This window comes from Balaenoptera ricei, chromosome 14, assembly GCF_028023285.1.
Source record: "Balaenoptera ricei isolate mBalRic1 chromosome 14, mBalRic1.hap2, whole genome shotgun sequence".
Classification (NCBI taxonomy): domain Eukaryota; kingdom Metazoa; phylum Chordata; class Mammalia; order Artiodactyla; family Balaenopteridae; genus Balaenoptera; species Balaenoptera ricei.
This window is the reverse complement of record NC_082652.1, coordinates 29244510-29257510: the sequence shown is the minus strand read 5'-3', so window position 1 is coordinate 29257510 and position 13001 is coordinate 29244510. Positions and strand designations below refer to the sequence as shown.

Sequence of the window (13001 nt, the reverse complement as noted above, 5' to 3'; positions counted from 1 at the left end):
AAAGAAGATGTAAAACTGACTGTTTGCAGATGACATGATACTATACGTAGAGAATCCCAAAGGTGCCCCCAGAAAAGTACTAGAGCTAATCAATGAATTTGGTAATGTAGCTGGATACAAAATTAATGCACAGAAATCTCTTGCATTCCTATACACTAATGATGAAAAATCTGAAAGAGAAATTAAGGAAACATTCCCATTTACCATTGCAACACAAAGAATAAAATGCCTAGGAATAAACCTACCTAGGGAGACAAAGACCTGTATGCAAAAAACTATAAGACACTGATGAGAAAAATTAAAGATGATACAAACAGATGGAGAGATATACCATGTTCTTGGGTTGGAAGAATCAATATTGTGAAAATGACTATACTACCCAAAGCAATATACAGATTCAGTGCAATCCCTATCAAATTATCAATGGCGTTTTTTACAGAACTAGAACAAAAAAACTTAAAATTTGTATGGAGACGCAAAAGACCCTGAATAGCCATAGCAGTCTTTTGTGTGTGTGTGTGTGTGAACATAAGAACTATAAGAGTTGAAGTCATTTGGGCAGATAGCAAGGAGTGTGATTGCTGGATCTTAGTATGTAGTGTTTTTTTTTTTTAAATTTTTTATTTTATTTATTTATTTATGGCTGTGTTGGGTCTTCATTTCTGTGCGAGGGCTTTCTCTAATTGCGGCAAGTGGGGGCCACTCTTCATCGCGGTGCGCGGGCCTCTCACCATCGCGGCCTCTCCTGTTGCAGAGCACAGGCTCCAAACGCGCAGGCTCAGTAATTGTGGCTCACGGGCCTAGTTGCTCCGCGGCATGTGGGATCTTCCCAGACCAGGGCTCGAACCCGTGTCCCCTGCATTGGCAGGCAGATTCTCAACCACTGCGCCACCAGGGAAGCCCGCCATAGCAGTCTTGAGGGAAAAAGACAGAGCTGGAGGAATCAGACTCCCTGACTTCAGACTATACTACAAAGCTACAGTAATCAATACAATATGGTACTGGCACAAAACCAGAAATATAGATCAATGAAACAGGATAGGAAGCCCAGAGATAATATCCATGCACCTATGGTCAAGTAATCTATGACAAAGGAGGCAAGGATATACAATGGAGTAAAGACAGTCTCTTCAATAAGTGGTGCTGGGAAAACTGGACAGCTACATGTAAAAGAATGAAATTAGAACACTCCCTAACACCATACACAAAAATAAACTCAAAATGGATTAGAGACCTAAATGTAAGACCGGACACTATAAAACTCTTAGAGGAAAACATAGGAAGAACACTCTTTGACATAAATCACAACAAGATCTTTTTTGATCCACCTCCTAGAGTAATGGAAATAAAAACAAAAATAAACAAGTGGGACCTAATGAAACTTAAAAGCTTTTGCAAAGCAAAGGAAACTACAAACAAGACAAAAAGACAACCTTCAGAATGGGAGAAAATATTTGCAAACGAATCAACGGACAAAGGATTAATCTCCAAAATATATAAACAGCTCATGCAGCTCAATATTAAAAAAACAAACAACCCAATCAGAAAATGGGCAGAAGACCTAAACAGACCTTTCTCCAAAGACATACAGATGGCCAAGAAGCACATGAAAAGCTGCTCAACATCACTAATTATTAGAGAAATGCAAATCAAGCTACAATGAGGTATCACCTCACACCAGTCAGAATGGCCATGATCAGAAAATCTACGAACAGTAAATGCTGGAGAGGGTGTGGAGAAAAGGGAACCCTCTTGCACTGTTGGTGGGAATGTAAATTGATACAGCCACTATGTAGAACAGTATGGAGGTTCCTTAAAAAACTAAAAATAGAATTACCATATGACCCAGCAATCCCACTACTGGGTATATACCCAGAGAAAACCATATTTCAAAAAGACAAATGCATCCCAATGTTCATCGCAGCACTATTTACAATAGCCAGGTCATGGAAGCAACCTAAATGCCCAGCAAGAGACGAATGGATAAAGAAGATGTGGTGCATATATACAGTGGAATATTACTCAGCCATAAAAAGGAACGAAATTGGTTCATTTGTAGAGACGTGGATGGATCTACAGACTGTCATGCAGAGTGAAGTAAGTCAGAAAGAGAAAAACAAATCTCGTATATTAACGCATATATGTGGAACCTAGAAAAATGGTACAGATGAACCAGTTTGCAGGGCAGAAACAGAGACACGGATGTAGAGAACAAATGTATGGACACCAAGGGGGGAAAGTGGCAGGTGGTGGTGGTGGTGTGATGAATTGGGAGATTGGGATTAACATGTATACACTAATATGTATAAAATGGATACCTAATAAGAACCTGCTGTATAAAAAAATAAATAAAATTCAAAACAAAAAGCAAAAAAAGAAATGTAAGGTTTCCAAGTTTAAATGATGATGAAAGTAATATAAATAAAAGAAAAGCTAGATTAAAAAAATAATAATAATGCGCCAGAGGGGTCTGGTTACACCACTGTCCACAGGGTGGCCTGTTGTGCAGTTACTTAGAGTCATATTTCTGATAATAGCCTCATGATGCAGGAAAATGTTCGTCTGTTACATATAAAAAGCGGTGATCAGTGCATGTAAGGAGCATGATCCCAGTTTAATTCTTGAGTGTGTGCATGTCTATGCATGCATGCGTGTCTCCAGGTCTTGGGTCTGGGCTGTGTCTGTACATGCCGCTCAAACCTGTGTGGGTACATATGGGGAAACAACGGTGTTGTCGAGACGCACTCACCTCTGTGGGGATGCACCTGGGCACGCATCCTGAAGGAAAAACCAGGACAGCAGCGCCTGGGGAAGGTCCACCCTAAGTACCCCAGACTCTGAGCCCTTGGACGCCCTTACGGCTGCTGGCCTGAACAGGCCCAGAGCTCCGGGGAGCAGGGGCAGCTGTGTGGTCTCTGACGTCAGGAAATAAACAGGGACACTGGTGTCCACCCCTCACTCCAGAGCTCAGGGCCAGAGGGGAGGGGTGGGGTCTACAGGATGCCTGCACAGACTTGTCTCCAGATAGTGAAATTGTGGATTTTTATTTTCCTCATCCTGTGTTATTTTTCAAAATTTTGAATACATTTTTTAATAATCAGAAAACATATGTAGCCATTTCAAGTCACATACTGTTTAGAAGTTGGAACAAAGTAGTTACTTCAGGACCTCATAGCTGGGCAGCAGCTGTGGGCGATCCTTGTTGGGCAGGTGTGCTGCTCTGGCCTGTGGTGGGCTGCAGGGGTGAGGCGGGCAGTCAGCAAAAGGGCCCCCACAGTTACTGCGACCAGGTGGAGGCAGAAATGAGCCCTGGCCCCCTGGCCTTGCAGCCCACAGAGCAGCATGGAAGGTGGTGACAGGCAGGGGATAGGGACATTGTCTCTTGCCCAGAAGCCCCAGACCAAAGGGTTCTACCTCTTTAGGCTCTGCAGGGCTGGGGAAGTAGGGGGCCCTCAGCCAAGCTGGGACGGCCAAGCCTGAGCCTGGTCTGCGCCCCCCGCCCGCCCCCTGGTTGCCCGGGGGATCAGGGATCCAGGATCTGGATCCAGAGCCCAACTCCTCAGGCGTATTTGTTGGAACAAAGCCTGAAGAACAGGGTTGACCTGACTTTGGACCCACTGCCCGCTCATGCTGGTGGTTGCGTTTTCCTCCAGCCACCCGTGGGACACAGTCATCAAGGCTGCCATGAGGAAGTACCCGAATCCCATGAACCCCAGTGTCGTGGGCGTCGACGTGCTGGAGCGCAGTGTGGACAGCCGGGGCCGGCTTCACAGCCACCGCCTCCTCAGCACCGAGTGGGGGCTGCCCGGCCTCGTGAGAGCGGTGAGCCCCCAGTGGAGCCCGGCTGCACCCGCATGACCCCCAGCTACACTCACACAACTGTCTACACCCGCCGGCCCAGCTGGCACCATATGCAGGGAATGACAACCTTCCCATTTGGGATTTCTGGGAAGCCCCAGAGATGGTTTGTTTCTCTGTGAATTGAGTTAATCGTCCACTTGAGTGTTCAACACATCCCCTGACCCACCTGCAGTGGGGACACCGCCCACAGGACCCCCAAAATCCCATGACCCCTGGTCCCCCACCCTTCCCCACACCCAGTCCCCCCACCCCAGCCTCATCGTCCTGCCTGGTGTGGCCTGAACCCCAGAGTTGGCTCCGCACAGCGGGGGCCCAGGGGGTGGGGGTCAGGGTCGGTCCACAGCTGACTCACCAGCCGGACCTTGACCTCAACCTGGCCTCAGCGCCCCAGTTCCTGCCCTGCTTTCTCCTCTGTCTAAGCACCGGTCCCTATGTCCCTGTTTCATGTGTCCGTCCCACCTGCTGGACAGAGCACCTGGAGGAGCTGGAGGTGCTGCTGCAGCCGCACCTGCGTCCCTGGTTGAAGAGACGGGTAGCGGATAGGAAATGGCGGTCGGTGTTCCAGGATATAAGGTGGAGTTTCTAACATGTCACTATGCTGGTTTTGCTTTGTTTTTCAGATTTTGGGAACCAGTAGGACTTTGACATACATCAGAGAACATTCTATTGTGGATCCAGTGGGAAAGAAAATGGAGCTCTGTTCCACCAATGTAAGCAATGGCCACGATGGTGCGTAATGTCTTCATTTAATTTTATTTCCAGCCCACCTTTGGTCTAAGTGATCTTTTATTTTTAATAGAAAGGCTGAGTTTATTTAGCAGTATCTTACTTGTCTTTTATTCCAGTATAAAAATGTATAGAAGAACGCACATAATGATGTGAACACACCTTTGTAACCAGTGGGCAGGCCAGGGGACAGACTGGCAGCCCTGGGGCCCCCGTGTGCCTCCCCAGTGCCTCCCCGCCCCCCCAGCCGCCATCCTGCCCGCCAACAGCACACTCGGCTCTTCGCAGCCACTGAAACAGCCACTTTCTTCCTGGCCTCCTCTCTCACATCTCACAATGAAGAACCATTGATATTGGCCTAATGCACATTCAAAGAGCGTGTTGGGGGAAATGGGTGGCCCGGGAGCATGGTTTACGTCAGGCCCCTTACCCTGTGGGTCGTGTCACTGTGTGCGGAGGCTCGTTGGTTTACCGCCTGGACCTCTGTCAGGGGCCCCCTTTCCTTGACCAAGGCAGCCCTTCTGCAAAGTCACAGGGAGCCGGGTGGGTGTGTCCACATCAGCCATTACTGACAGTTTATATATTGTTCTCTATTCTCCTTCACTTGGAAAATTCCTCTTCCTCCTTCAAGAAAGCTTAGTTGTCAGTAAAGAGGGACGGTTCTTGCTGTTGTAGGAGGTCTAGTGGAAAGGAAGGGCTTTGGGCGGGACAGCCGCATGCCTGCATCCTGGTTATCACGGAACCGCTGTATGGCTGCGGGTGTCAGTGATCAACCTGTTCTGAGCCTCACTTTCCTTTTCTAAAAAAGAACAAACCTCACAGTATTGTCCTGAGGATTAATGAAAGAAAATGTTTATTAAATACAGAGCCTGGCATAAAAATATTGCACATACAATGATGACAGCTAATGAGCCTGGCTCAGGTTTGGGTGGGGTGTGAAGGGAGGGCGGTGACCGTCGCCAGGAGTGGCCAGGACGTGGTGTCCCTGAGCCGTACTTTGGCCGTGCCTCCTGGGCCTTGGTGGGCCTTGGCGTTTCTTCTATTCTGGCTCCAGTAAGTGCAGATTCGGGGATGGGAGGTGGGGGGGCAGATGGTCTGGGAAGAAATCCAAGAGAAATAGAACCTACAGCCATTGTTTCCTGTTTTAAGATCACACTCACAAACTGGGTGTCGGTGAGCGAGAGGCTGGTGTACACACCCCACCCAGAGGACCCAGGAAGGTAAGCAGACATTGAACTCCAAGGCTGGGGCGGGGCGGGGGTGCCCCCCACCCCCCAGCTGCTCAGCTCCTTCACTTCTCGCTCTCCTGCAGGACCGTGCTCACCCAAGAAGCCGTCATCACCGTGAAGGGGATCAGCCTCGGCAGCTATCTGGAAAGTTTGATGGCCAACACGATATCGTCCAACGCAAAGAAGGTACCATCTCTAGCTGTTCGGGGGCCAGATGAGCGGGGGTCCTACTGACCGTGGGCAAGTGGGGAGGGCTCCAGGCCTGGGGGAGCACAGGCCAGCAAGGCAGCCACCCCTTCCAAGAGCCGAACCATCTGGGCTCAGTTAACAAGACATACCCCACACATCCAAGACAGGTGTTGGCGTGGGCAGGCAGGACACTCGGAATTTTCAGCAGTTTCATATTTAATTGGCATTGAGTGGCTCTGGCTGAGCCTCTCCGTGTGCAGAGTTTCCCTTTGCCTCTCGCTCTGGTGGGATTTGGGAGCGAGCCTTGTGGAGGGAGTGGCGGAGGGATGGACCAGGAGGCTGTCAGCCCTGGCCTCCTCTCCAGTGGGGTTGGCATGAAGAGCTTGGGTGTTTGGGAGGCACATCCCAGGCAGTGCTGGGTGCCAGAGCAGGGCCTGGCTGTTTGCCCAGCTCCCCTTGCTGTCCTCCTTCTGCCGCCACCCCGACTCTCCCCTCTCCCCTTCTCTCTCTTGTTCTTTTTGGTCGGAAGAGATTCTTCATTCTGGGACCAGTGGGATGGCACCTAAGCCGTCCTTCCCTTCCTACCACGCTCAGGTCACGGCTTGGCCAAGAGCCATTTATGCTTGTGTTTAGGCTAATTGGTCTAGTCACTAATACAGAGCCAGTCTGCCCTATTTTTAGAAAAATCCAGATTTGAGGAAGGTCGGCAGTAGCTCAGCTCAGTTCAAGAAAGTCGGGGAGGCCCCCTGCCCAGAGCAGCATGCATCATGTCCACTCTGTGAGCCCTGGGGACAGAACCTGACCGACTCACTTTGTGTGTCCGGGGTCTGGTTTAGGGCAGGCCTGAGTGTTTGCTGAAGAATATTCTGGGAGGAAGGCGGCACTGGGTGAGGCCAGAGTCACCTCAGCCCTTTATGAGAAAAGTCAGGGGAAAGTCAGTGAGGCCAGATCAAGGTCTTTTATTTCACTTTATTTGGGGGTTGCTGTTTTGGAGGCCTATGGAGAATCATGGCCGCCCCAGCTGTGGTTGCCATCCGACAGCATCCCAGCCAAGTTCGGGGGATGCCGGGGCATCCAGCGGCCTGAAGATGGAGGAGAAGCCAGAGGGGGAACCGGAGGGGGAGATGGAGGTGGAGAGGCGGGTTGCCCCGCACGCGGTTCAGGAGCCAGAAGTTAGGGGTGACTCACGGAAGAGGCTGAGGGGCCGCGCTCCCATCACTGCCCTCAGTAGGTGACGGCACTAATGAGGGGTGCGGACTCAGCATAGCTCAAGCTGGTGCGGGAATTTCAGGCAGAACAGGTGCCACCTTATTTCTGGGGCTGAGAAGCTGCCTGCAGAACGTCTTGGCTGCGTTTGCTGCAGAGCCGCGGGGCTGTCCCTGTGCATTTATGTGACCTGCATAGCCTGCTGTCTGCGGTGAGACAGGCAGGACTTCTGACACCACGTTGAAATCTTTCTGTGTTGCTCCAGGGGTGGGCTGCTATTGAGTGGATAATTGAAAATGCTGAACGCGCCCTGAGCTAACGAGGCCTGCAGCGCCCCTGTGCTGAGCGGCGGTAACTACAGGATTCTTGAACCTGGGGAGGATCTGGTGCCCACTCACCGTGTGCATGGCCTGCGTGCTGGGAGGGGGTCTGCAAGACACAGCTGCATGGGGGTCTCCAGCCCTGTAGTGAAAAACCTAACTGGGTTCATCCTCCTCCGAATGCACCAACTCGTTTCGTGGCAGGATTTATGTTCAGGTTTGTTATCTCGTCTCTGAGGGCAGTTCAGCTTCTCCTTCAAGCTGTTCTCAGCACGTGGTCATGTGTCCCAGGACTGGTGTGTCCTCAGCAGGAAGGCTTTCACGAGCAGGTCCAGACAGTGTGAAGGGCTGATCTTATGGGGGCAGTTTTCATTGGGGGCAAGACTGGAATACCTGCCCACGTTCCTGTGAAGGTGCCCCAGGCCTGGGCGTCAGTGCTGTGGTGAGAAGGCAGCCCTCCTCCCCTCGTGCTGCCAGCTGTGCACCCTAACTGGCCAGTCGCTTTTAGTGGCCGAAGCCGTTGCAGCGTCTCCTTGAGCTTCACAAACACTCCTTGGTTTCCTAGGCCAAGTGGCTGGGGTGTCAGAGCGGATTTGACACTCGTGTGGTCAGCAGTCGTCTCTGTACTTCGTAACGTCAGAGTTTCCTGCTTCCCTCTGTTCATGGACACTCCTGCCTTGAACCTCCTCTCACTCTTGGCTTTCCGAGCTGTGCTGCTCTGGGCCCTGCTTCCCACCATCAGTTGGACGGTCGGTCGGTCTGTCTGTAGCATGTGTGCACACTCAGCGCCTCTGTCAACAGACGTGAGCCCCATGGCTCAGGCTCCTCTAAGAACTTCCTGCTGATTTTCTTTAAGCCACTGACGCTTAGGTTTGCCAGGACCTTCACCTTGAACCCAGAATCATGACCTTCTTCCTTGGATGAACCACTAGGGTGACCTCATGCAGAGAGCCTGCCCACCTTGTGGGCGTCCTGCTTGTGCGTGTGCATGTGTGTGTTTGATGGTGTGTGTGGAGTGTGTGTGGTGTGTATGTGATGCTGTCACTTTGAGTTGTGGACTCTGTCACATTCTGTTTCCTCATAAACTAGAGCTAAACTGCCTCAGTCTTCAATCAGATGCCTCACCAAAAAAAATACCATCAAAAAGCAGGAAAAGGAAGAGAAGAAGGAAGAAGCGAGTCTGGAGTGCGGTTCTGGCTGGGTTGGGAGAGGCGGGAGCTGCTGGGCCACAGCCTCCACCAGGCTTGTCAGTCATGACCACACAGGGCAGGAGGCCCGGCTGGTGGTGGCGCCCGTGGAGCGAGGCCCGGGGAGCAGACCTGCTGGGAGGAGGCCGGGCCGCCGCTCTGCCCACTCCATGCTGAGCCACGCACCTGCTCTGCCACCAGAGCCAGGTTTGCTCAGACGGCTGTGGGGCCTTACCTGTCCTCCCTCAGCTCCAGCTCTTCTGCCGACTCTCGGCGTCTCACTAAAGAGCTTGTCTCTTTTCAGAGGACACCCCATTTCCCTCACTCGCCCTTGATCCACAGTCTCACTGCCGGTCTCTTCACACACATCTGGCCACCAGTTGTCACCTCAGAGGCAGTTGACGTGTGTCCCTGTCTTACCCCCATCACGGATCTGCACACGCTAGAGTCGGGGTGTTCACCCCGATGGCGACACAGGGACAGTTAGGATTGGTCGGGATAGCCGCATGCTCTGCCCTTGGGCTGCAACTAGACTGTCCCGCCGTCCGGGGCCCCCGGCCAGCCCGCAGCCTGTGCTGCTCCTCACCACACAGGCACCCGCAGCCACTGTCAGGAGGTCGCAGCAAAAGAGCTGTGATTTCAAGCTCTGAGCTGTCCTGTTAGCGTCAAGGTACCTCCCACTGCGAGTTCTAATTTTCTCATTTTCAAAAGTAAAATGTAGTATCTCTTTTAGTGTGTTTCAGATTATAAAAACTTTAGAGAAGCTCTCCTCTGTAAAGGATGGGTAGAACTATACTCTACTGTGGTTTTTTTAGATACTGCTTTTTCTTTGATAATAGTACTTCCAATCCGAAATGAAATGAAATTCATTTTTATTTTTATGAGAATATTTTATGCACATAGCGTAAGGTGAAATAGAGTTAAAAGTTTTATGACAAAAACAATCCCTCTTACCTCTTCTGCAAAGCACTCTTCTACCCTTCTGAGGGGGCTGTTGACTCTTTTGGTAGTTTTGGCATTTACTGTTAGATTTCTAAATAAATAAGCATATTCTGCTATTTCTTGATTCAACAATTTTAGACGTTATCTGCTGACTTCCTGCCGTGGTAGATGGTTATTTTCTCTCTTAAATCTTCTTCCCCTCTCCCATTTCTCCAGTGTAGCTATATTGTCACTTATTGTTAAAAGCACATTGGTTCCATAATTAAAACATACATAACTATTGTTTACTACCAAGTGAAAAAGTGTACTGTAATTACATTTTCTTTCTTTCTTTCTTTCTTTCTTTTGGCTGCACCGGGTCTTATTTGCGGCATGTGGGATCTTCGCTGCGGCACACAGGATCTTTAGTTGTGGCATGCGGACTTCTTAGTTGCGGCATGTGGGATCTAGTTCCCTGACCAGGGATTGAACCTGGGCCCCCTGCATCGGGAGCACGGACTCTTACCCACTGGACCACCAGGGAAGTTCCTACATTTTCTTTCTTATGTAGCTTTTTTCTCCTTGAAGGTAGTAACTGTCTTATCCTCTTCATCTGTTTAATCTTATTTTTAGAAGTCGCTGGCTGAGTCCCCCACACTCTTCACCTCTTCACCTGCTCTCTGCAGCACCTTGTGACATCCTTTTCCAAGGTCAGACCCTGTAGGTAGCACACCCCTTTCTCATTTCTCTGGCGCTGTACTTCCTGGAGGCCAGTCTTGCTCTCTGACCAGCAGCTGTGTGGCTGTCATCCCTCCTGGCCATTTCCTCGGCTCGTCTCCCCTCCTGGAGCCCTTGTCTCCTGGCCTCCCTGCCTTCCTCTCTCTGTTTCTTACCACAGGATGGGGAAGGACGCCCCATAGTAGCTTCCAAGATTTGGCACATCTGAAAATGTCCCTTCTGTTTCCACTCTTCACTCAAAGCTTGGTTGGACATACAGCTGTAGATAAAAATACTTTCAGAATTTTGAAGGCTCTGCTCCATCGTTTTCCACTCCAATTCCTGAGCCTCTGTATGTGGCTTTTTTTTCCTCTCTGAAAACTTTCAGGATCTCTTTGTCCCTGATGTGAAATTTCATACAGCTAAGCTTTGTTTGAAGTGATCTTTTTAAATCTCTCTGTGCTGCACTGTGTGTGTTAAATTCCTGTTTTTGATGCTGCGCTACAATTATGTAAAACGTTACTGAGGGATGTAATGCAGGCAGCTTTGCAGCTTCCAGTTAGTCTATGTTAATTTCAAAATTAAAGGTTAAAAAAATACATAAATAGTGACTTCATGGAAAATGGTAGAGGTGGGTGCTCCCACCTCTGAAACAAATCAATAAACAGTCCTCCCATTGAAACAATCAGTAAACTGGCAAGAAAAAAATATGACAGAATCAACTTTTGTAGAACTCTGGATTCTAGTCAAATACCTAAACCAACAAGTGGGGCGCTGAATGAATCTTGATTAACCCACCCTGCAGATTTTGGACTTCGCAGCCTCCAAAAGTAGAGCAGCCAATTCCTTAAAATAAATCCCTGTGTGTATGTGTGTGTGTGTGTGTGTATGTGTGTATATATACACACACATACACACACACACACACACACACATTTTATTGGTTCTGTTTCTCTGGAGAACCCTGACTAATACACTATTGAAGCTAAAACTGGTATCAATTCAAACTAGATTTTTATGAATTTAAGATGATAATTATAATTACCAGGATACCCAGTAAGAAAATAACTAAAAACTATATAAAAAATAAAACAAAGGGGGAATTAAAATGTTATACTAGAAGAAAATCAAACATAATAGGAGGCAGTGAAGAAAGAATTCAGGAACAAAAGTTGTGAAATTTATAGAAAACAAATAGCAAAATGTAAGAAGTTAGTACATCTTTAACATTTACTTTAAAGGTAAATGGATTAAGTTTACCAATTAAAAGACAGAGATTGGCAGGATGGATGAAAAAACATGATCCTACTATATATGCTGCCTATAAAAGACTCACTTTAAAGCCAAAGAGGTAAATAGGTTGAATGTGAAAGGACGGAGAAAGATATTCCATGAAAATGGTAACTAAAAGAGAGCTGAGCTGGGTGGCCACACTAATATCAGAAAAAACAGACTTTAAGGCAAAAATTGTTACAAAAGGCAAAGAAAGATATATACATACCACACTACAGAACCCCCAAATATATGCAGCAAACATTAGCAGAAGAGAGAAATAGACAATTCTATAATGATAGAGACTTCAATAGTCCACTTTCAATAATGGATAGAATGTCCATTATTGGATAGACAGAAGATCAGTAAATAAATGGAGGATTTGAAGTACGCTGTAAACCAACTTGACCTAACACACATATAGAACACTTCACCCAATAACAGCAGAATACACATTTTTCTCAAGAGCACATGGAATATTCTCCAGGATAGACCATAAACCAAGTGTCAGTAAATTTAAGAAGACTGAAATCATAGTATCTTTTGTGATCACAATGAAATGAAGTTAGAAATCAGTAGCATAAGGAAAACTGGAAAATTCACAAATGTGGAATTTAAAAAACGTACATCTAACAACCAGTGAGTCAAAGAAGAAATTATAAGTGAAATCATAAAATGGGATGAATGAAAATGAAAACAACATATTAAAACTTATGCAGTGAGAGCAGTGCTCAGATGGAAATTCATAGTTACAAACACATATGTTAAAAAAAGAGGAAAGCTGTCAAATCATTAACCTGACTTTAAGGACCTAGAAAATGAAGAAGCAGCTAAATCCATGGCTTGCAGAAGGAAAGAAATGATAAAGATTAGAGAGGAGATAAAATAGAAACTAGGAAAATTATAGAATTATTGAAACCAAAAGTTGTTTTGAAAAGATTAACAAAATTGACAAACCTTTAGTTAGACTGACCAAGAACAAAAGAGGATTCAAAATAAAAAAATCAGAATTGAAAGCGGGGGCATTACTACAGACCTTACAGAAGTAAAAGGATATAAGAAAATACAGGCATACCTCATTTTATTGCATTTCACTTTACTGCACTTTGCAGATACTGCGTTTTTTTTTTTTTTACAAATTGAAGGTTTATGGCACCTCTGCCTCAAGCAAGTCTGTTGGCACCATTTTTCCAATAGCATTTGCTCACATCATGTCTCTGTGTCATGGTTTGGTAATTCTTGGAATATTTCAAACTTTTTCATTATTATTATATTTGTTACGGGGATCTGTTATCAGTGATCTTTGATGTCACTACTACAACATGCTGAAGGCTCAGATAATTAGCATTTTTTAGCAATAAAGTATTTTTAAA

At 47.4% G+C, this 13001-nt stretch overlaps 1 protein-coding gene across 30 annotated transcripts in view; it reads left to right on the top strand.

Annotated features, from left to right (window-relative positions):
* Positions 1-13001, top strand: part of PRELID3A (PRELI domain containing 3A) — an 87192-nt gene that overhangs the window by 38788 nt on the left and 35403 nt on the right. For 14 of the 30 annotated variants that reach the window (XR_009497363.1, XM_059895405.1, XM_059895398.1 and 11 more), the window contains exons 2-5: positions 3654-3822; positions 4482-4590; positions 5737-5807; positions 5900-6002. Coding sequence is in view for 26 of the 30 variants with exons in the window: in XM_059895405.1 (XP_059751388.1) it covers positions 3654-3822; positions 4482-4590; positions 5737-5807; positions 5900-6002 (452 nt within the window). In the remaining 4 variants the exon portion in view is untranslated. Of the gene's footprint in view, positions 1-3653; positions 3823-4481; positions 4591-5736; positions 5808-5899; positions 6003-7476; positions 7563-8096; positions 8262-10059; positions 10275-13001 lie in introns of those variants that run through there. The other 16 variants (XR_009497362.1, XR_009497364.1, XM_059895402.1 and 13 more) reach the window with 7 other exon arrangements.